The following is a 25,631-nucleotide window of genomic DNA, read 5'->3' on the forward strand; positions in this document are numbered from 1 at the left end:
CTGGAGCCCCAGGCCACTCGGTGGCTACACACCAAGTCAATATAAGGGAAGAGGACACTGACTAAATCCATGTGTAATTAGCCTTGTGGTGTGGTGGGAGTCAAAACAAACATTACAGGAGCCTGATTGCATCCTCTCCCAGAGTAAGGAAACACTGGGTTCATTTGAAGAATACTATCAGCCTGGAGTGATCCTGTGCTGATCAGAACTTAGTACATATTTATAGTAACAAGATTAACTTTGGGGTATAGTGTTTTTACGAGTGTCTCAAAGCTGCAGTCTAGCAGCACACCAAGACTAAGTGTAGTTGCAGTGTGCTTCTTGGAGTCAGAGAAGACAAACAGTGTTGCATGGTACCTTAGACCACCTCGTGAGCAGGTTTAATGGTTTTAATGCAGTGGATAATGTTACAAAATGAATTCCACATGCATCAGACAGACTGATATGGACATGAAAATAATGTATATGCCATTAAAGAGTATGGAAACCATGTTTTATATTTATATTTCGAATTTAGTATTGTGTAATATTGAATCAAATATATTTAATTCGTTGTTGTGGAAAAAGGACAAGCAATGCATGGAAACATTTAAATTGCTTAATATAAGAGAAAAAAATACATTTAGTCATTAATCTTCAGTAAAAAGAGGAAATATCGCCTCTAATTAAGAATTTGCCTTAATTTCTACACCAAGTGATGGCATTTGTTCTCATTTTCTGATTCCCTTTAAATAGCATTTCTGACTCCTACTTTCATCAACTTCCAGAATTTTTTTAGGTGCTCAATGATGCTTGGCTGCCAGTTCAGAAAGTGCACAATCTTCCATGCTGCATTCCTTCAGAATGTTGTGGAGGTATCTTTGTGGGTGTCCTCCAGATCTGATATGAGATCTCTTATAATATGTATTTCATAGCACTTGTGCTCTACCATGAAGTTTGTTCTGTGATGAGAAATTTCTTAGAGTATTGTCCAGCATCTGACTAGGTATTTGTACGCTTTGCTGACTGTTAGATGAATTCAGTTATTAAAAAAAAGCTGGGTGCATAATGAGTGACAAATATCAGTTCTATATTATTTGCATAATTGGGAAATGGGTTACAGTGTGACAATTATGCCTCAGATACAATTCTACTAACATGTACCTCTCATTGTCATTTTTTTTTATTAGGATTTCAGGGTCTTTTCATACACTCGAAGTGAGTAGCATTTATAATAAGGTCAGCAACAATTATTTCAATCTAATGTTGTGTAAAGGTTGCAATTATATTTTGTTACGTTTGCATGAGCATGTACTTTTTCATTGTGTTCTGTCCCTATAAATTGATAGGAATGTATAGTGGCATGTCCTTAATTCAGAGAGGATGAGACGTTAACTTCTGGCATGCCACTGTTAACAGCCAATTAGACAACCAACCTGGGAAACTGAGGAGAAACACAAGTATAAAACAAGAGTAGCTGTGGATTAGTTAAACTTGGGACTGATCTTGTTCTGCTGTTCACTGAGACAGCCCTTAGACCTGAAGATCATCTCCTCTTAGTACTGCCCAATGTCAACTGTGTTGATCTGCTGCTAGTACGGTACTATCTCAGTTATATTAAAAATGACCCCATGAGACCCTGTGAGATAATATTAATGAACGATTTATTGTATTTACAAGGTGTTTTTATCTTTTTGATTGAAGAGATAGATAAGAAACAAGAAAGATGTCCCAACTGTGTCTGATCTATCTGTACAGATGCTTTGCATTTCTTTCTTTCATCAAAAAGACAGAAACACCTTGAAAACAGTAATAAACCTTTAATTCTTATTATTAGATCACAGGTTTGTCTTGACTTCCTTACTCCATGTGGCTATTAACACATGCATTTGGTCTGACCTGTCTTCCACTAAATGGAATTGGTGTGTGGTTGCTCAGCTAGCTGTGTATATTTTTACTTTATGCTGCTTTGTATCCTTTGGGTATATTTTGTTTCTAGTTATCAATGCATCTGCATCTTTTGTTGTTATGAGTGTGTTGGTACAGTAGCTAACACAACTGCCTCAACAGCTCAGGTCACATTTTTGGACACAATAATCAGTCTAGCATAGTTGTCAGATGCATCTCTAGCCCTCAGTTACATTTAAAAGACTATTGCACCATTGTTGTCCACTCAACACTTGTTAATTTCTTTCTTTTCTTTTGATTTCAATGCAGAAATGTTCAGCTGAGTTTCCAAACAGAACTCACAGCAAAGCAAACTCCTCATGGTTTGCTAAACATTAATAAAGATACCGTTAAGTACAAACTTTGTGGGGTGAGTTCTATATTTAGAAAGAATATATGGAAATGTATTTTTGCTTCTCATTACTGAGAGATGTTTAACTTTGAATCAGTTTTAATTATAAAGGCAAATTAATCCTGCTGTTAAAGAGAAATTTAAAAACTCACCTTAACATGAAAGAGACTTTATGAGACAACTGTAATCAGCTGAGCAGTTCTGTCTGATTATTTTTTGATCAAAACAGAAGATTCATAATTTACGTTTTTTTTATTTTTCAGTTACACTTTGAGCTGGCATACAGCAACAGTTTATTACTTTGATGCATTCCTTTTCAACACAAAGAAATAATAAAATCATATTGATTGTTTATACCTAAAACATTTGTATCTAACTTTTTTTGTTCTTTTCAGCCTGTTTTTCTCGTTGCAGGTGTATGCTTTCCCTGTTTATACATAAAATTTGTATATATCATTTCATATCAATAGTTCACACATATATTCGACATATGTAAATGTACAATGCAAATTGTATTTTAATATTTTAGCAGGAAGGGGACCTGTGATAGCTGTTGTCCCAGGTTTTGTAAGATGGGAAAAATTCAGTGTTCCTGTAGAAAAACCCACACAGAAACATTGAAAATATGGAAACTCCAAACTTGTGGTGACCAATCTAGGATATGAACCCAGGACTCTAAATTCCATGTCATTCTTAATCAATTAATATCTTTACTTTTAAAAAACCTATTTTTCCCTGTGCAGTGTTATGGGGATTCAAGGCCTATCCTTGGAGTAACAGAGAGAAAGCATAAACAAACCAACCAATTAGTCTAAGAGCATTTTTAGATTGTGGGAGGTAAAAAAACACAAGAGAACCTGAAAACAGAGGGGACTCGAACCATAAATCTAGTCTGTGATTCAAATGCCCTATGCCATCTGGAACATAATGAAAATGAATATGATCATTACAGCCTAGCCACTGAAAGAAAAATTAAGTTTAGAGATGGCAATTATTTATTTATTATCCCATTTGGCAGAGCTGTATAATTGAACTAGTCTGAAGCAAAATGCAAAATAAATACCGCCAAATGAAAACAAGCCTTTTAACATGAAAAAAAGAACGAACACACCTAGGCTAATGCCATAAAACGTTATAATAACCAACTTGTGCAGACTCCTTCTTCACATTTACACAAACACATTCATAGCTACTGAGCTTATTGTTTAAAGTCTTTCCTCAGGGAAGTGGTGTTCGTGGTTCACATCTGCCAGAAGCTGTGATTAAAGGTTACACAGTCCAAAAAGTGGGAGCTAATGTGTAATGTTTAATAATACAAAGGATATTGCTTTCAACAAATATCAACATTCAGGGGAGTGCAATGGAAAAGTTCTAAATTCAGACGTGAAAAGGCAACCCCCCCAGTTAAATATAACTGCAGCCTGCTTCCTTAAAATTCTTATACATTATACTGTATCTGTATGCTTTTAAGTCCTTTGTTTGAGTTGTATTTCTCAGTTACTCTTCAAGCTTCAGTGTTACTCTGGCCTTTTTCATCTTAACCAGTGTGGCAGTAGGGGGCGCTAGTGCTCCCTTGAACCCTCAGGTACAACTCCAGACACCAGGTAAAAGTCCAAGACTCTTTATTTTGGTTCACAGTGCACCAAGCACCTTCCACACTACTCATATAATTAAACTACGCTACTAATTATAATAAACACAATACTCTCCAACAATAAACTCTCCTCCTCGCCCAGACACTTTGCTCCTCTACCTCCCAGCTCAGCTCAGTGTCTGGACTGAGGCACCGTCCTTTTATAGCCCCTGACCCGGAGGTGTTCCTGTCCCAACAGTCCACAGTTCCTTAGTCCTTCCGGGTCAGGGCAAACAGTCCTTTTCTTCAACCCGGGAGCACATTGTTCCTTCCTGTCACATGACCATGACGTACTCCCTGGTTATAGGGCACACAAGAGCCCATGAGCCCCCCTACAGCGACTCCTGGTGGTCCCCAAGGTATCCAGCAGGGCTGTGTAAAAACACTACATAGTCCATAAGGCCCTGCTGGAACTCGGGGCACGATCCTGCTGTCGGGAGAGCTCTTCCTGGCGGCCTGGGGGTGCGGACTGGCATGGGAAGCCGGCAGTCCTCCACACCAGTTATAAGGTTACTAATGTGCCACATGCTGCTTTTTTATAAGAAAGGAAGCATACTTACTACTTTTCCTTGTGCAGCACTTTAAAGTGCTTTTTAATATAGGCCTATAGTAAGAGGGGTGTATGGTGGTTCAAGTGTTTTAATACTAATAATACATTTTATTTATTAATAGGCGCCTTTCTAAACACTCAAGGACACCGAGCAATAGACAAAACACAGATTATAAACAAAAGTAAAATACAAAAGTTAAAATCAGCCAGAGCAATTGTAATCAAAGAGAAAAAGCAGTCTTAAACAAATTAGTTTTAAGTTTATATTTGAAAAGTGAAAATGATTAAATATTTCTAAGCTCAGATGGTAGTGAGTTCCAAAGCTGGGGAGCAGAGCAACTGAATAGTCGTTAAGACAGACGAAGGGGACAGTCAAGTGGATGGATGAAGAGGATCTAAGGGTACAGAAGGGAATGGCAACATGGAGGAGGTCTGACAGATATGAATGGGCAAGGTTGTGGATAGCCTTAAAAGTTAGTAGGAGAATTTTGAATTGAATTCGGAACTGAACTGGAAGCCAGTGAAGCCACTGCAAAACGGGAGTGATATGATGAATAGAGGGGGTTGTAGTAATGATGTGGGCAGCTGAATTCTGGACCAGTTGAAGCTTATAAAGAGATTTACGTGAAAGACCAAAGAAAAGGGAATTGCAATAATCCAGACGAATAGTGACAGGGCTATGAACAAGGATAGCAGTGGTGTGGGGAGTGAGGGAGGGGCGAATACAATTAATGTTACACAAGTGGAAATATGCAGAACGGGAGATGTTATTGATGTGGGACTGAAAGAATAAAGTACTGTCAAGGATGACACCCAGACTCTTAACCTGTGGGGAAGGGGAGACAGAGGAATTATCATTAACATAAATAAAAACACTGCATGCAGATTCCGGGCAGGCATAGGTGCCCACGGTAGTGTGGTGGAGCAGCCTCAACTGCTGTTGAGGGAAACGATGTGCTTGCTTTCATGTGCAGATGTGCATGGACTGGCCAGTTCCTTCATTAGCGCCCTTTTGGTGCGTAAACAAGGTATCTGCATCCCTAAAAGAGTAAAAAGAGCCTAGGCCGAGAGCTAGTGAGGAACAACACTAAAACTAGAAGAGAAGGTAGAAGAAAAGAGGCAGAATTGTGAGTCAGTCAGTGTGGTGGATGGGTGGCAGGCAGTCAGTACCCTGCAGAGGAGCGAATGTATGGCACTCCAGGGATGGATCGTTCCCTGCTGACCACAACTGAGTACTGGGGAATGATCACAGTAGTCTCCTGGGGATCCCATATATGCTAAGGTGGATCTTGAGAGGATGACAAAGGGCCTGCTAACTCCAATGTAGGTAGTGGCATATGGGTGTCTGGCTCTGAAGAACAAAAAAGAAAAAGACCACATCTCCCAGTGTCTCTGATAGCTGAGAAGACTCAGTAGCGTGAGCTGGAGGAAACAGAGAAAGAGAGATGCACTGGGCTGACAGCTGTTAAAGGAAAAAGGATCCTGAGTTTTAGTCATGGACTTTATAAACTTTATTTATTGCTGCTTTTAATCTTGATATGAGGCACTGTTTTTTTATAATTTATTTATTGAATCTATTTCTTTATGAAGAGCACTGCACTTTTGCACCTAGGGGATTTGAACCCCCGTTTAAGGAAAAATAAAAATACATTTGCAGTTTGCATCATACTGTTGCTGTTATGTGTCCTTATTGCCCAGCTTCTCTTCGGTTTATGACTATTGAAGGTCCTGGGTTCAAGGAGTATGGCAGTTGCATCCAATCTGGATCATTACAAGGCTACAAACTCTAAATGTTTTTCTATTTAGGGATTCTCGATTTTAGGGTTAAGGTGAAAGTGTAAACCAAAAGATCATTACATACATTCAGACTAAGCATTTAATTAACTGCTTACTTAATCTGTCTATTCCATTTTGACTAAATGGCTATTGGCTAATTCCTTCTCTCTCTCTGTTCATGAGGTTGTTTCAAATGGATGCCACAAATCCTTATTTTCTTACACTTCATACTAAACACATGCAGTCATTTTCTGCTTTTAATTTGTAATTGGAGTTAAATGTGAGAAGTTAATTTCAAGCATGATTATTTTTATAGCACTTTGTTGCTATATTCAGTTTATTGTTTTTAAATGACAAATCAGCAGGCTTCATCCTGATACAGTTATCACTACTGTTTCATCACATTCTAAGAGACCAAATTTGTATTCTAGCACTGTTTATATTTTTCTAGAAAAGATGGGTAGGATAGGTTGATCTGGCAATAAAGTTGATTTAGGCAGGACAGATTATAGTATTTGTTGATCCATCAATCCTCTAAATCCTCTTTTTCAGGGCAGGAGGCAACTGAAGCCTATCCTAGCAAGCAATGGGTGCAGGAAGGAATATCCCCTGGACAGAGTACCGGCATATCACAAGGTGAACACACACACACAAACACACATACACACACATCAGAGGATACTTTAGCGTCATCTGTTCGCCTAACCCGTCTTTGAACAGTGGGAGGAAACCGGAGCAAACCCATGCACACCCACATATAAACTCCACATGGGAACATCTGGGACTTGACCCACAAAATCCTTACTATGAGGCAGCAGTGCTATGACTGCATCAAAGTGTTGAGTAACATATTTACATTAAGTGCATCCCTAAAAGTGACCTTAGAAATTGAAGAAAAAAAAAACTTTATTTGAGACTTAATTCAGTAACACGGTGCATCCGCAGGCCCCCCAGACCACTCCTTAAACTCTGTCAAATGTCTGTAATACCTCAAGTTCACATTCACTGAGATTTCTGTGTTCTCCCATTGTTTGAAAGTAAAGACATCACTCAGAAACATGGCCAAATTTATATGATGATTAGGTCATGAATATTCTAAAAGGATTTTTTAAAATTCATACACTGTTACTGGTTAGAGATGAAATGCATGAGTGCAATTTTTTAAAATAATTTCAGATTTACAAAGAAACTTGGCGGGGGACTTACTGCACGTATATTTTTATTTATTTTTTTTGTCTATATGCTGTTTTTGACTTTCTAGTGTAAGCAAAATTTAATTGTGGAATCTAAGCAAGGTACTTGACATAAATTGTATACACAAAGGAAAAGTTACCTTTAAAAGTGTTACCTGCTTTAGTTTAAACAAATTACTGTGTTTGGTCTGTTGGTCTTTACCACTAAATGTAAACATTAGGAACAAAAAAGTTAAACTAGTGTCCAGAACACAAGTAAAGTAGTTTTCAATTGACATCTACCCTGTTTTCTTCTAGCACTCATTACAACACAGACCATCACAGGAGAAGAAAGGCAATTAAATATTTACTGACAAAATGGTAAACTTTAATGCAAAATTCTCATTGTTTTAAAAGCAAGATGTGAAATACGAGGGGTTTCAAATCCTCTAATTAAGACTTTTGTCCCCAAAAAAGTTTGAATATAATGCTTACGGGGGTGTCCTTAAAATATATATTTTAAAAGCATGCCATGAGGTTCTAAATTACTGTGTCCATTTTTCTTTGCAAGAAAGTGTTGTAATAGCCAGCAGATAGCTCTTTATATGCTTAGTGGGAAGGAAGCTGTTTGCCAGTGCTTTAAAATGGTTTAGATGGTCGAGTTGTGCAAAATAGGGAAATGTCTCAAGAGGACTCAAGAAAGAAGACAAACTTGGAGAGAAAAAGTATTAATAGAAGTCCCACCCAGTCATTAGTGCATGCACAAGTCTCAGTGATGCTGATTAGTGTTATGATGGATAGTAGAAAGCGATGGTGTTTGAGTATGGAGTGGTATCCACAATGTTCACATTGCAATGGAACACTGCTTTACCCTTGAAATACAATGCTTCTTTCTATCATGCTCTTAAGTAACTACTTCTATGGCTCTGGTCTGTGGCAGGGTGACAGATTTGTTCATAGTACACAATTAGCTTAATCTGAATACAAATGGCCATCTAAGGTTTTATACATGAAGTCCCAGCTATTTAAATTCCCGGGTTTACCACCCTTGTAATATATAAGGATTTGCTTTGTTATATACATCCTTGGAAATTGCACACACATACTTCTAGTTAATGGGAAGAAGGTACTGAAAGGTGTAGTAAAGTTCCCAACAAATGTTTTTGGTAAAAAGAAAATATGGTGGTAAGCAAAGATTCTGGAATGCTTTGTCTATTCTATTCTATTTATTCAGTTAGTTTTTTAAATCACAAAGATATATATTATATATAAATGATAATGTTAATGGTGAACTTAAAATAAGAGCCAAATATGAATCTGAAGACTAAACCATTACATTTTTATTTTTCCTGAAATTTGCAGAAGACTCTCAAGACAAGCTCCATGCGCTCCCATGTGCGTTGCTATTTCACTTTTACTAAGCATGCTGCTGCTGTTAGTGGATGTAGGCATTGGCGGTGAAGCAGACTATGGGCATGGCCTCATCAGGGCCCAGTGACATTCTCTTTTGCTTGAATGAGGAGTAATTCCCTTATTTAAAACTGGTCAAAGTTTTAAGAACTTTATGAACAGCTAACCAAAAAACAAATAAACATTCATGAATTGTTCAAGCTAGCTGTCAACTTTCATTTTTCAACACCCTAGCATCTGATTTGCTCACAGGCATCAACATCAGCATATATATGATAGTTATTACATTTTGCACTCTTATCCTGGCTTTTATCACTTCATTCACAGCCCTGTGAAATACTCAGGAAGTGTACTCAGTCTTGACCTTAGAAATTGTAGAATAGTTTTCCATTGGATTATTGTCTCGGCTTTGGTCACACATGCCTTTTACTGGGGAATTTACAGGTACAGTAATCCCTCGCTGTATCGCGCTTTGACTTTTGCGGCTTCATTCTATTGCAGATATTTATCATGGATTTTTTTACTGCTTTGCGGATTTCTGTGGACAATGGGTCTTTTAATTTCTGGTATATGCTTCCTCAGTTGGTTTGCCCAGTTGATTTCATACAAGGGACACTATTGGCGGATGGCTGAGAAGCTACCCAATCAGAGCACGTACTTAAGTTCCTGGGTGCTGATTTGCTCAATGACGGACAGTGCAGAATTCGATTTCAGTTTGCGTTAGCCGGCATCTCATCTCGCTCATTCAGCAACATATTTCTTTGTGCGTACAGTAGTCAAGTCCTTTGTTTTGTCTACAAAACGATCTGCTCCTGCTACTGCTTCCGGGGCTGTGCCCAAGCGCCAACAGAAGATGCTAACGATTGCCGAAAAGGTAAAAGTGTTAGATACATTGAAGGAAGGGAGCGAGGAAGAACAAGATGACTCAGCACAGGAAGAAGAAGACGTCGGCCTAACTCTCTAGTGTCTTGCGACCATTCTACGAATAGCAAAAGATCTCCAGACATTGGTTGAAGAATGGGACCCGCAAATGAGTTGTTCTTTGCAATTTAAAAATGCTCTTGATGGCGCCACGGAAGTGTATAAAAACCTCCTTACACAAATGAAAAAGCAGCACCAGCAACTACCCATCATGATGTTCCTTACCCACAATACACTGCCTAGTACACCTTCAGTGGAAGAAGAAACTCCAGACGACAACGGCGGTGCTACACAGTCGCCTGAAGAGGCTCCTTTAGAAGAGCTGTAAAACTCTCCTTTGTTGTGCTGTAAATGTCATCGTTATCGGACAAGTCATCGTGTCATTGTTGGTAAGTACCCATAACTAATTTTCTACGTACTTAGTAAATGTATGTACGTTTAGTGTAACTGTACTCACATTTTATAAAATTTTTCTTGCATTGTACATTTATTGCTGGTGGCCTGTCTATCGTAATGGCTGTAACATATGTGATACTGTATCGGAGACGCCCGATATCTTTAAAATAAAATTTAGGTTTTATGTAAATGCATGTTGTAGATTTTTCATTTATTTGTACCTAATCAATTACAATGTGTTTAAAACTGTATTACATATTAAATAAAACTCCTCAATGATATACGATACATATGTTTGTGCGTAGTATATAAAGTGTGTTTACATACATAATTTCAATGAATCTTACCTAATATCTAAGAGAATATAATGGGTTTATGCTGTTTAACTGTGCAGGAAATGTTTATAAGAGTGTGGGAGAGTTTATAAGGGCTTAAAATATATAAAAATAACCATATAAACATATGGTTTTTACGCAATCCCTGCGATTGAGGAAGGATTACTGTAAATCCTACAGATGCACCGGGACACATCATCAGTGATGTATCCTGGGGTCATTGGGTGTTTTGGATCATGCAACATCAGACATCCTCACCCAGGTGACCCAGTCGGATATGGTCATTCCCCAGCTTGCATCCCAGTATCTATGATCCATGAATTGCTCCTATTTATCCAGTGCCATCTTGAGGCTCTTTCTGTGGTTTCTGTGGTGGCTGTGATTGCTCTTCTTTTATCGACCCCCATCATTCCTAGCAGAGTGAAGGCTCTACAGAATGAGCGGCCACCAAATCCCTTACAACCCACGCACAATGGTAGGCAACGAACTAGCCATCCTTGTCACTGGCACTGCTACAGAAGGTCCTTGGACTTTGCATACTTCTTCTTATATGTCTCCTTCATACAATCTTCACAGGACACAGTGAGTTCTATGATTACTAGTTTTTCATGGTTTCTGACAGTACAACTATGTCTAGACATTGTGATGTTATTACTGTGTGCACCCTAACCCTAACCCTAAGTTGTATAACTAGGCCTTCCATTAGTTGCCAGTCTTGCACAGAGTGAAGTAGGCCTGCCAGTGATTTGGACTGTAAGCGGGGTGTCACAATATCAGTCCAGAGACATTGAAAAAGGTTTGGGGCAGCCACCCATATATTGTACCCTGGCTCCAAATTGGGTAATTTTGTAAGAGATGTTCACAGGTTTGAGTCCAAAACAGAACTGACTAGTTTAAATAAATATGGCGGCTTTAAAGGCCAGAAAGGGAAGTGAAGTCATCAAGAGGAGAAGTGGAAGAGTCCTCTTTCATAGGCTTGGACCCAGATATGACATCATTTAAAGAGCCTGAACCGGAAGGCTCTTCGTCCATAGGTTCTACACCAGAAGTGACGTCATCCATGGCGCCGGTACCAGAAGTGACGTCATCAATAGCGTGGATAATCTGCAGAGGACAGAGGCAGAAAGTTAGTGCAGCTCGCCACACCCTGGTCTGGCGTGGTATTACTATTATTAGGCCCTCTAGCTGCCTCCCTGCCTCCCTAGCTGCACATGTGTTACAGAGGCTATTTACTTGTCCTAAGAAAGATGATGTTCCTGCTTGCCAGTCCATTCTACTTAACTCATTATGTATGTAGAGGTTACAAGGTTTGGTCTGTTTGTGAAGACATTTCCTTCTAGATACTTTGGATGGTGCCTTGGTGCTTGTCCAATATTAGCAAACTAGAAAATGTAACAATGTGATTGGCATTATAGCAAAGGTGTTACAAAAGTGTTACAACTTTTATTTGAGAATATTTGTGGTTGAATTTGTAAATATTGGTATAAATTTAAGAGAGTGCCAGTAACAGTGGTTAAAATTACACTGTTACCCCCTTGACTTCTTAATTTAATGGAACACATGATGAAGAAGTAGTTTGGTGTCAGTGAAGTGATATGCTCATATGTGAGGGTTTTCCTCCAGATACTCAAGAGTTCCTCCTACATGCCAAATGCCTGCTGTTAGGTAAATTGCTTACTCTAAATTGACCCTGCATGAGTAGGGGTTGTGTGCATGAATGGACCCTGATATGGAGTGTTGACTCCTTGTTGTCTTGCAGTAGGCATATTCTTTAATCCTCTACAATCCTGGATTGCATTAAGATGGTTTGAGAATAAACTGGTAGAGATACTGGGTCAAAAATAACCAAATTTTAGACTACAACAGGTTGAGTATAATTAGAAGGTTTTGTTGATCCCTTAAACCTGACAATAAGTCTTTACTCTGTCTATTCTGAGATTTTTAACCAGATAAATATCACAACATTTGGTGAACCTGCAACACTAATATAATTTTGGCTGTTTGCTTTAAATAAGCAGTATGTGTTACATAGTAGGGTGACATCAATAATATAAGTATAGTTGATATGCTAAGACAGTGAGAAACTCAAGGCCTAATGTTATTCTGAAGTTTTCCGTTTCCAGTGTTACTGATGTATCCAACCAATCACCCATTCATTCAACATCTAGTCATGTAATTCCAATTCAGGGTCACATTACAATATGCAACATTTCTGGATTTCGTTGGCACCTCAGGATTTTATGTACATAATATATTCTCTTATTATAAAGTGTGACAAAATATGTGCTGACTCAATACACCATGTATTGAAGGGTAAGGATTTCAATTATCTTTGGAAACAAGTGTTTGTGTGGCATGTAAAGACTCCAACTGTGGCTTATTGTCACTTGTAATATGGAACACTGGTATAGCTTATAAGACTGCAGACACAAAGAATGGGTACAAGGCGCTTGGATCTCATTCATACCTCCTCATCATTATTCTAGATTTGGGCTGGCAGGTCTTATTTAAGGAGGCCTAAGAACACACTTGGCACATTTTGATTTGAGAGTATAAACTTTCAACCATTTCATCAATTCTTGTACTGATAAAAAGATAGATTGACTCTTAATAAACGGTGTAATCATTGCCACAGTTCTAGATGTTATAGTTGCAGTTGGTCAGGGCCTATCTAAGTGTGGATTTGATAAACAATTTAAGTATCCAATCCTTATAAGGTTACTAGCCCTACATGTACTGTATAGTACCTTCAGCATCATTCCTCTGTATCACTGGTGTTCTTATAAAGCCTGCTTCTTAGACTCTGTCAGTATTTTCAAGCTGCCTTTTTTGCCTTCTGTCCTTTTTTATACTTCCTATCTTTAAAGGTGACTCTTTCAGCATGCCTTCTATGCTGTTTCCATACCTCGTGTGTCTCACACTCAAACTTCCTCTTTCGATTGCATCACTGAAGTCAAACTGGGCAATCTCACCAAAGCCAAACTAGCCAATCATATCGAAGGCAAACTGACCAATTAAATTTCTGTAAGGGACAGGACACACTTATGCACACACACACACACACACAGACCTTAGTGTTTTATTATATAACAGATAAGTGCTTATACTGGGAACTAAATCAAGAATCTTAAGCATGAATTCTCTGTCATCTATATTTGGTACATATATATTAGCCAGAAATAATTTAGATTAGTATAGATTCCCCACCACCTTAATGTATAGCCCTTCTATTCCTCTACTAATTATATATCTGTTTTATAAGATTGTATAGATTTCTTTGTTCTTTGTTATTTATTAATTAATATTATTACTTAATCTTATTTTTGTTCTTTCTGCATAGCTTTTTCTTTAACATATTGTAAAGCACATTGAGCTACATTGTTTTTATGAAAATGTACTGTATAAATAAATTTTCAGAATCTGTCAGAAGCTACAAACTGAACTGTTTTGTGAATTAAAATTTCCACATGTCTGATTTTCTTATCACTGAAAATTGTAACCAACCAGTTGCTTTTCACCCGAAGATAATTACTTATTAGATAGATAGATACAGTAGATAGATAGATAGATAGATAGATAGATAGATAGATACTTTATTAATCCCAAGGGGAAATTCACAAAGTGGGCCTCCTGTAAAAATAACCCCTAAGAGGCCCTTATTTCTCTTAAGGTCATGAGTGAGGCCTTGCATTTTCAATTTTAAAAGTTTATTGATTGAGTAGAGTGATATTGTTTCTTTCTTTTATGAAACAGATAATGATATTGGATGAAAAATGGAGAAGTTTTAAATTGTAGCGTTGTCACCAGTTTCACATTGGTCATTACCATTCCTTGCAACCATTAAAGCAATCAATCCATTACAGTAAGACAGTATGGAAAAAAGGCAAAAAAGTAATACCTAGCTCTCTTCACCTTCTCTTCCCACATCTTCTGAATCCTCTGATAACAGGTCTCAGTTGAAGTCAAGTGTGTGAGCACACTGTGGTATCGTTATGGATTGAAAAATAACATGTCACAAAAAAGGGATTAAGCTACAGAATTTCCACACAGCTAATGAAGTATGGCTTGCTGTTATACATATTGCTTTTAACCTTATGCTAAGTGTACTTTTATACAGTACATATTCTTGTCAGTTTCCATATTAATTTAACTCTGCCATCATGGTGCACACATTTAGCGTTGATGCCAAATGACTGCTGAAAAGTCAAAATCCTGTAATCCGTCAAAAGGAACATAAAATCTCACACCTGAAACCATCCAGCAGTATCTTATTTTTTGCATGCTAAATGATACAGAAAAAAGCGACAACTACCAGACAAAAATGAAAGGGTTTCCTTTATAAATAAAGTTTGTTTGTTATATTATGGCTGGAGAGATGAGCGTGCAAGCACAGAGAACAAGGATTAAGGATTCAAGGATTCCGGATGATTCAAGGATGAAAAGTAAACATCATCTAGCAACATTAGAAGCAAAGCTGATAGGAAACGAGTTCAAGAAATCATATTGTGAGTAATAAAGAAGCAGTGGGTTAAAAGGGAGAGAGTGTGACATCACACTTATTTTAGCGAAACCCAGGGGTATAGAGTGCATCAAGTTTAGTGTAGAAAGATTTTTATTAAGAAACTAAAATTATTACAATCTATTCTGGTATACTATCTATACTTCAAGTTCAAAGTGATAGTTTAAAATATGTTTATCTGAATAGTTCATGTAATTATTTTTTGGTATACTTCATCTTTGAGGAGACTTTGTGCCAGCAAAGAAGCGGGTCCAGATGGAGTATCACCACGACTGCTGAAGGCCTGTGCATTGGAGCTGGGAAGTCCTCTACAGCGCATCTTCCACTTGAGCCTGGAACAGGGAAGAGTCCCGAGGCTTTGGAAAACATCTTGCATCACCCCAGTCCCAAAGGTATCACATCCTAGTGAGCTGAATGACTTCCGGCCTGTTGCTCTGACGTCACATGTGATGAAGACCATGGAGAGGCTGCTGCTTCACCACCTGAGGCCACAGGTCCGCCATGCCCTCGACCCTCTGCAGTTCGCATATCAGGATGGAGCGGAGGATGCCATCATCTATATGCTACACCGATCCCTCTCCCACTTGGACAGAGGCAATGGTGCTGTAAGAATTATGTTTCTGGACTTCTCTAGCGCCTTCAACACCATTCAACCTCTGGTCCTCAAGGACAAGCTGACACAGATGGGAGTAGACTAACACCTGGTGGCATAGATCGTGGACTATCTTACAGACAGACCTCAGTATGTGCGTCTCGGGAGCTGCAGGTCTGACATTGTGGTCAGCAGCACAGGAGTGCCGCAGGGGACTATACTTTCTCCGGACCTGTTCAGCCTATATACATTGGACTTCCAATACAACTCGGAGTCCTGCCACGTGCAAACGTTTGCAGATGACACTGCTATCGTGGGCTGCATCAGGAGTGGGCAGGAGGAGGAGTATAGGTAACTAATCAAAGACTTTGTTAAATGGTGCGACTCAAACCACCTACAACTAAGCACCAGCAAAACCAAGGAGCTGGTGGTAGATTTTAGGAGGACCAGGACCCTCATGGACCCCGTGATCATCAGAGGTGACTGTGTGCAGAGGGTGCAGACCTATAACTACCTGGGAGTGCAGCTGGTAGATAAAATGGACTGGTCTGCCAATACTGATGCGCTGTGTAAGAAAGGACAGAGCCGACTATACTTCCTTAGAAGGTTGGTGTGTTTCAACATCTGCAATAAGATGCTGCAGATGTTCTATCAGGCGGTTGTGGCGAGCGCTCTATTCTATGCGGTGGTGTGCTGGGGAGGCAGCATAAAGAAGAGGGATGCCTCACGCCTGGACAAACTGGTGAGGAAGGCAGACTCTATTGTAGGCACAGAACTGGACAGTTTGACGTCTGTGGCAGAGCAACGGGCGCTGAGCAGGCTCCTGTCAATAATGGAACTGCATCCACTAAACAGTATCATCTCCAGACAGAGGATCAGCTTCAGCGACAGACTGCTGTAACTGTCCTGCTCCACTGACAGACTGAGGAGATCGTTCCTCCCCCACACTATGCGACTCTTCAGTTCCACCCAGGGGGGTAAACGTTAACATTATACAAAGTTATTGTCTGTCTGTTATACTTTCATTGTTATCAATATTTAATTTAATATTGTTCTTTATCAGTATGCTGCTGCTGGAGTATGTAAATTTCCCCTTGGGATTAATAAAGTATCTATCTATCTATCTATCTATCTATCTATCTATCTATCTATCTATCTATCTATCTATCTATCTATCTATCTATCTATCTATCTATCTGATGTAAAATTCAAGTTTATAGTCATGTAAACATTGTAGAGAAAAGTTCTTATTTGCATATCGTCCACTGACTACTGACAGATGAAAAAGTAATATATACTTTTAAGTATAAGATTATTGGAACTTGGTAAGCTCCTTTGCTTTCATCCTAAGACAGTGACAGATGAGCTCTGCATTTTTGTAACTTGTCCTCCTACACGGAGGTTAATGCGGAATGATCACTAGCCTCACAGAATCTGTTGTTGCACACTATTAAATATGTTTATTGTCAGAATTTTATGCCATTATTTTATATTCTGTATAAATTTACAAATGGCTATTTGATATTTAGTCACTTGTCCTAATTCTTAATAATAATAGTCTGGGTTGGGTCACAATTCTTAAAGCTGTTGGTCAGTTCGGGTGTTGGACCCAATCAAAGTGTAGCTTCAGGCTTCAGGTCGGGGTCAGTTCTTAAAAATGAGACCTACACAAGACTCTGAAGTTGGGTGAAGGGTGAAAAGAGTGATATGAATAAATAGCCTTTTTTACTCATTCTTGAATATAAAATATAGTAAAATAGGGACTTTTTTAATGTGTCTGCCACAAACTATATTTTATCTTAAACTCAACTAAAACACATTACTAAAACTGTATATATGTTAGAAAATCAAATTAGTAATGATAGTACTTTTAAACTAAATAAAAACAGAGTTTTAAATATGAATGTCTTTTTTAAATGTTGCAAAATCTTCCAGTGATATAGAATACATTCTGCTGTTATCTTAGGCAGATGTGCTTGGCAGATGGTGTTGTCTTTTCTATTAAAGTTTAAACACTGGCACTGTTAGAGTAGGGATAAATGGTGAATTATGGCAGAGGCAGCACCTGCAAACTCAACCAAGGAGTCTGAATGGATGTATTGGAATGATAAGGGCTCATTTTCTCTAGTACATCATCTTATCTTCTCTTAGGTTAAATAAGCTTCATCTGTTTTATGGCTTTGATGGTGTCATATGCTGTGCCACAAGCACTGTAGAATATTACAAAAATTACATTAAAAAATTACTATATTTCAATCTTGCTCATATTTCTGGTGACCTGTCTAATAATTTAGCATAATGTGAGAATATAGCTAGTGTGGTGAATAGTAACAAGGCATTTGTGCTTGTAATTAATGAGGGAAAACTGGAACCAAAAATCTGCAGCCACATCATTACAGAGCATAGGCAGAAATCACTGGGGGCACCAACCTGTTTGACCTTTATCACTTTGAAACTCAGACTACAAATTATTGTTCTGTATAGCGGTACAAGACCAAAAAAGAAACCCGCTGTGAAAAGATAAGGTAGTATGGAGTTGCAGTATTAGTACTACTACATTGTGGATCCAGTATCTTTTGTTCAAATCATATATCCAGTCATTGTCTCTCTGAATTAGATTAGGCAGGTATGAGAATGTTACATAATATTACGTTTAAACATTCAGAAATTGACACCTCAATTTTTGTGTTACCATTTGTGTTACCTAAGAGGTCATTTGGCATCTCCGGAGTGACTCCTCTCTGCTGCAGGTAACAATCTGAAGTAATTCTGCCTTGCGATGTAACAGTCTTGATGTTTAGTGACACACACAGCAATATGGGGTATTCAGGCTGTTACACCACAATAATGGCGGTATGTATAATAATCAGTGTGGACCATCTGCACACATTTACATTGTATTGCGACTTTTACAATTTGTGAGGAGTAACTGTACACTATCCATAAATTACATAAAGAGAACTGTTGTTCTGTTTGTGGGTAAGTGTGATTTAGAAATTTGTATGCCTGTTTTGGAAGTGAACTGAAGAGCACTGATGCCACTGAAAGTGTATATTAAGGGCATACTTAATCATCACAATCTAACATCAAGTCAGTTAAGCTTCACGGACATCAATGTGTCCAGTTAGGCAGTATAAGTGTTTGTCATTCACTTTGGTGCAAAAGAAAGTGACAACAAATACATTGGGGAGGCAACAGCAGGAAAAATTTAAAAAATGGAATGGTTTTGCAGGTGGTGGTCACAGACAATTGCTTTCTCCTTATCATCCCTGAATGATTCTTCTCTAGTTTTGCATTTTGGTAGCATGAGGCGGTATTTGCAGCTGATTCAGGTTGTACAGGCAGTCCAGCTCCTCCAGGATGGTACATCTATATGTGTCATCACAAGAAGGCTTGCTGTGTCTCCCATCACAGTCTCAAGAGCATGAAGGAGACACCAGGAGATGGGCCATTACACTAGGAGAACTGGACAGGACCACAGAAAGGCATCAACCCAGCAGCATGCCTAGTATCTGCTCCTTTGTATGAGGTCTAACAGGTGGAGCACTGCCGGAGCCCTACAAAATAACCTCCAGGTGGCTACTGCTATGCATGTTTCTGACCAAACAATCAGAAACAGACTCCATGAGGGTGGCATGGTGATTATGTGTTACCTGCTTTCAGCATGTGTATTATTTAAACAGAGAGGCACCTGAAAACTTTTGCAACTCATTGCAAAATAAATTCTTACTCATAACCTGCAGTTTTCATAACCAATTCAGTCAGTTATCAATATAAATTTTATTATTGACTGACTGGAATAGTTTCAGTTTTTCAGGTTTCACCTGCACAATGGTCAGAACTATTTCTTGGCCTTTAAGGAAGATATATTTGTGATATCTGAATAGTATGTTTCCTTCTCAATTAGTGGTTTCTGAATAGCTATTCAGTTACTCATGCACATTCCTAATATCCATCATGGGTGGCACAGTTATTGTGCTTTTGCCTCAGCCTGGTTACTGTCATTTTTTTGTACATTTACACTTTCTTTCTTTGCCTACTCCATCTTTTTTGACATCTTAAGGTGTTGTCCTTGATTGTTGACTGCAAATAAACCTGCAGTGACTTTTTTGCACTGTGACCTGTAATAGACTAGTGTTCAGGCCAGGGATGCTTCCTTCCTTACATTTAATACTCCTTGAATAGGCATAAAGTAGAAATTAGCATGCTATTAAATGTATATTTATTCATGTCACTCATTTATTTCTTTGCTGCATAATATATCCCAGCTGTGAGGTTCAGTTTTATTAAACATTTTCATTAATTCACATTCCAAACTTGGTGGCACAACAGCGCAGTGGTAGCGTTTCTGCCCATGTTCACATCATAGGTCCTCCCTTAGTGGAGTTTGCATGTTCTTCCCAAGTCTGTATGGGTTTTCTCCGGGTGCTCCGGTTTCCTCCCACTGTCCAAAATTATGCAGGTTAAGTTAATTGATGAGGCTAAATTGGCCCTAGTTTGTGCTTGGTGTGCAGGTGTGTGTGTGTGGTCGCCCTGCAATGGACTGGCACCCTGTCCAGGGTTTGTTCCTGCTGTGTAGCCTATGCTAGCTGGCATAGGCTCCACCATCCCCTGCATTCCTTGTCTGGGTTAAGCAGGTTAGAAAATTATGTGATATTCCAAACATTGCTTATATAGTTACAAGGTTGCAATAGCCCAAATCCAAACACAGAAGCCAGAAACATAAGGAAGAACCTGCCCTGATCTATTTGCCACAAATACAATTCACTGTGTTATTATCATATGTGTCTTGAAGTCACAGGAGCTGTTTACAGTATATGATTATTGACTATAACAATTAACTAGCATTTATGACATTAACTAGCATTTATTAAGTACACATTTGTTCAAATCATTTGTAAAATTTCAGAGATTATATATTCAAGACTGAAGAGAAAATGTTAATACTTTTCAAGTACATGCAACTTTCCAAGTACTAATTGAAATTCACAGGGAGGTGGCATGCTGAATACCCGTAGGCAATGGCAATGATAAATAATATCATAGTGGCTAACTGTTAGAAGCTTACTTTACAGGCAGGGAAATCAGAGGTGCATTGGATGTTTATTATCTACCTGACCCCAGCAGATGGCAGGGCTGCCAAATGTGTTAGGCAGAAAGCAATAACTTTGTTCATTATTTTAATTTTGACCCAGTGAGAAACCCAGTTTATCCTGTTTGTCTAAATTAGTTTTTTTTGTCAAGTTGAATTGTAATGGCCATATGCACTCCATTAATCAGTAAATGTCTGCTCTCCTCAGTAGATCTTATCAGTACCACTTAACAGCACCATCCATTAGTGAGCAGTAAATTAAAGACACAAAAATGGTGATCACTTGAAGAGTTAATTAATGCATTGTTATTACATAATCAGTGCAGGCCATTTCAAATGTAAAAACACTAAAAACATTTTTGTCTCAGTTCTGCACTGCTAAAAATCAATAAAAATCTTTCATCTATTTGGAGCTGTAAACTGTTGATATATTCAGAAAGGATTGGAGAAAACTCTATTGAAAGAATTTAGTCTTACCAAGAGTGTTAGTGCTGCAGTGCTGGAGGAGCCTGCTGTATGGCAGAGACCTTTCTTGGCTTCTTGAAGGGGAGCTGGTGAACAGGGAGGGGAACAGTAGGAGCCTGGGTAAGCCTTTGAACACAACTAATTAGCTGCCTATGAGACAACCCCATGTTCAATTTCCCCAACCCACTTTTTTGCAATTACAATGTGTTTTTGGGGTTTATTTATGTAAAATGTCCTTGTTTTTCTTTCATTATTTGCCCCCTGCATCATTTGGTATCATCTGTTCAGCTGTGTGTTTTTCTTTAAACTTTAGGTGCATGCTGTCAAGGTTACTTGAAAGATACATAAAAAAAACTGTTTGTATGGGTAACAAATGACCAATATTTTATTCATCTTAAATTGAAAGGTAATAGAACTCTCTTGATGCACATTAATTTGAACCTATGTTTGGATACACAGCTTTGTGGTATAACAAATGAGGAACTGGAGCTTTTACTTCACTACAATGCTGCAGTGAGTTTTTATATACAGTATTCATACAGAAATAATAACATAACAAATCAAGTATCATTAATGCATTTTATTAAATATCACATTCTTGTTGGTACATTAAATCTTATTTAAGCATTTTTGTTTAGCAAAATATTTTCACCAGTACCCTTTTGGAAGTATGTATTCTCTAAATTAATTATTTTAATGTTCACATGGAAGTACCATATCTCAAAATTATCCAAGGAAACCATGGAGTATGTTATGTTTTGTCATCATTGTTTTTTCAAATTGCATTTGGAGTTTCTCCTTAATCATCGTAATATAAGAGGTGAATTCAATACATAATTTGTGGGTGGGGTATACATCCTTAAGTATTTATCAGTCAGTCTTGATATTATATTTAGTCATTATGCGCTTTCCCAAGGCACTTTGCAGTGTTGACAAGGTTACAGTGCTGTAGTGAGTATAATAACTAGATGTTCCAAAAAATCTGATATTGTATGCCTAGCAAGTGCATTTCCCTACACAAAGTGATTAAGAAAGGAGGACAGGCATCCTGGCCAAAATAACGTAAGGTTTCATACCTGGTCAGGTGGCCATAATTTAAGAATTCAGAGAATGGGCATACCAGGAGCAGGTCATTCCCCTATGTGGCATGTGGCAGTTCCTCAGGGCTAAACCTGATTAGGACACCTGCAGGGTTGCATGGGAAATGGAGTTTAGAAACACTATGCTGTTGGGGTCTTTGGGGACTGCCAGAGGGTACTGCCAGGGGAGGACTGGCCTGCTTTCCGTACGACCCAGAAGTATTTGGAGAGGAGACTGGAAGCAGCTCCTGGATCAACTCTAAAAGAAAGCCCGCTGACACAGTTTAATGAGTCAGACTCAGGAGGCAGCAGAAGAAACTCATTGGAGGAGAAAAGGAGAGAGAGAGAGGGAGAGAAGAGAGGGCGAGAGCACTTAAGAGTCTATGTATTGACTTTGATCACTGTTATATTTGAGTTAGTTGAGTTGGTTGTGAATTTCTCCTTGGGATTAATAAAGTATCTATCTATCTATCCATCCAGCTATATCCTAACTACAGGGTCATGGGGGTCTGCTGGAGCCAATCCCAGCCAACACAGGGCGCAAGGCAGGAAACAAACCCCAGGCAGGGCACCAGCCCACCGCAGGGCACAGACACCAAGCACACACTAGGGACAATTTAGAGTCGCTAATGCACCTAACCTGCATGTCTGTGGACTGTGGGAGGAAACCGGAAAACCCGGAGGAAACCCACGCAGACATGGGGAGAACATGCAAACTCCACACAGGGAGGACCTGGGAAGCAAACCCAGGTCTCCTAACTGCGAGGCAGCAGCGCTACCCACTGCGCCACCGTGCCACCCTCTATCTATCTATCTATCTATCTATCTAAAATTCATTTATTTTAATTCCGCAGTTGTGTTAGGTCTTATGTGTCTGGTATTTGTAGGCTCAGTGGAAACCCCCTAGTGTTCACTATATATATATGTAGGTGTGTGCCTCTGTGTGTGTGTGTATGTATAAGGCTCAAAAAAATTAAAGGAACACTTTTAAATCAGAGTGTAGAATCAAGTCAATGAACTTTCTGAATTAGTTTCTGCTGCTTTGGTGTTAATGAATTTTAGGGCACTAGAGGGGCAACAATGAGACGGCCCCTAGAACAGGTTTGGTTTAACAGGTGGAGGCCACTGACATTTTTCCCTCCTCATCTTTTCTGACTGTTTTTTCACTAGTTTTGCATTTAGCTACAGTCAGTGACATTACTGGTATCATGAGGCGATGCCTGGAGCCTATATAGGTTGCACAGGTTATCCAGCTTCTCCAGGATGGCACATCAATACATGCCATTGCCAGAAGGTTTGCTGTATTTCCCAGCACAGTCTCAAGGACATGGAGGAGAGGAGACAGGCAGTTATTCTAGGAGAGCTGGACAGGGCCGTAGAAGCTTCTTAACCCATCAGCAGGACTGGTATCTGCTCCTTTGGGCAAGGAGGAACACTGCCTGAGACCTACAAAATAACCTCTAGAAGGCCACTGATATGCATGTCTCTGACCAAACAATCAGAAATAGACTTAATGAGGGTGACCTGAGGGCCCGACGTCCTCTAGTGGGCCCTGTGCTCACTGCCCGGCACCTTGTAGTTCGATTTGCATTTGCCATAGAATACCAGAATTCGTAGGGCCACCACTGGCGCTGTGCTTTTCACAGATCAGAGCAGGTTCACCCTGAGCACATGTGACAGACGTGAAAGGGTCTGGAGAAACCGTGGAGAATGTTACATCATTAAGCATGACCAGTTTGATGGTGGGTCAGTAATGGTCTGGGGCGGTATATCTGTGGAGGGACGCACAGACCTCTACAAGCTAGAAAATGGCACCTTGACTGCCATTAGGTATCGGGATGAAATCCTTGGATGCATTGTCAGACCCTATGCTGGTGCAGTGGTTCCTGGGTTCCTCCTGGTGCACGACAATGCCCGGCCTTATGTGGCATGAGTATGCAGGCAGTTCCTGGAGGATGAAGGAATTGATACCATTGACTGGCCTCCACACTCGCCTGACCTGGATCTTATAGAACACCTCTGGGACATTATGTTTTGGTCCTTCCGACGCCGCCAGGTTGCACCTCAGACTGTCCAGGAGTTCAGTGATGCCCTGGTCCAGATCTGGGAGGAGATCCCCCAGGGCACCAACCGTTGCCTCATTAGGAGCATGGCCCGACATTGTCAGGTATGTATACAAGAAATTGGGGGCTGTAGAAACTACTGAGTACAATTTTGAGTTGCTGCAATGAAATTTTGTCAAAATGGACTAGCCTGCCGCATCATTTTTTCGCTTTGATTTTCAGAGTGTCTTTGAATCCAGCCCTCTGTAGGTTGATAATTTTCATTTCCATCAAATGATCCTTTTGCTCCTAACACATTACCCAGCCTATATCAGTAGAGAAGCCAGAATGATTTTTTTTTCAAAGTGTTCCTTCAATTTCTTTGAGCAGTTCTATGTGTGTGTGTTCTGAAGATAATTTCAGTTGATGTGAGCATTATTTTGAAATGTGGCTTAGATTACAGGTGGCGATGAAGAATCTCAGTCCTCTTTATATGAGCTAGTTAGTTAGATTACAAGTGCCCTTTTTCTCATGTTAATATCCATCCGTTCATCCATTTTCTAAACCTGCTTATCAGGCATCAGATGCAAGGCAGGAACATTCCCTGTACACTGCGCCAGTCTATTGCAGGGTGAACACACATACACACACACACACACACATATCTGGAGCCAAGTTATCAAAGCCAGTCCATGTATCCTTCATGCCTTTGGACGTTAAGAGGAAAACTAATTACAAGAGAAGTACATAATTATCTGAATGTCTTCTGCCTGTTTAGTGCAGTCTAATTAGTACTGTGAACATTCTGTTAATTTTTGCTTGTCTGGGAGTTGTATTTAAGAGACCCATAGGATGCTGTCATCTTCAGTGTTGTCTTTAACAATCCATTTTTTATTATTAGCTTCAGAAACACAGTCTTTGTGGATTTTGCATGTTCTCCCTATGTCCGTACAGTTTCTTGCTCTATGTATTCAGCTTTTCTGCCCATATGCCAAAATCTTGCAGGTTTATTCGTTGGAATACAACCCCATTTCTTGGTTGGTTCCTACTTTGCACAAGATACTGCCAGGATATAATGTGATATCCTCTGCCTAAGTTGGACAAAGCAGGAGACCCAATGAATGGTATTTTAAATTAAACATGACACAGCAAGCAGCAAAAAAGAAAACTTCCATGCAATGCTTAAATCGCAATTTGTAAATCAATATATCTATTTATATACCTTTATTTCAATTAGGTTCAAAAAGCATCTAAAATTAATAAATAAGTATGAAAGTATTAATATACATGGCTAAGACCAGAAAAATTCTATTGTGTTCAGAATCCGTCTGCTGTTGGTTAGCTAGTCAAACAGCTTTTCTCTGGGCACTA

The 25,631-nt window shown here is 39.1% G+C and overlaps 1 protein-coding gene across 2 annotated transcripts in view; it reads left to right on the top strand.

Moving 5' to 3' along the window:
* The window catches only part of si:ch211-225h24.2, a 186,658-nt gene that overhangs the window by 64,276 nt on the left and 96,751 nt on the right, over positions 1-25,631 (top strand). The window contains exon 3 of one of the 2 annotated variants that reach the window (XM_039747705.1): positions 1,170-1,197. The exons of the other annotated variant lie outside the window; for it this stretch is intronic. Within the exon in view, the coding sequence (XP_039603639.1) occupies positions 1,170-1,197 (28 nt within the window). The remainder of the gene's footprint in view (positions 1-1,169; positions 1,198-25,631) is intronic. 2 annotated transcript variants of the gene reach the window in all.

This window comes from Polypterus senegalus, chromosome 3, assembly GCF_016835505.1.
Source record: "Polypterus senegalus isolate Bchr_013 chromosome 3, ASM1683550v1, whole genome shotgun sequence".
In the NCBI taxonomy this organism is placed as follows: domain Eukaryota; kingdom Metazoa; phylum Chordata; class Cladistia; order Polypteriformes; family Polypteridae; genus Polypterus; species Polypterus senegalus.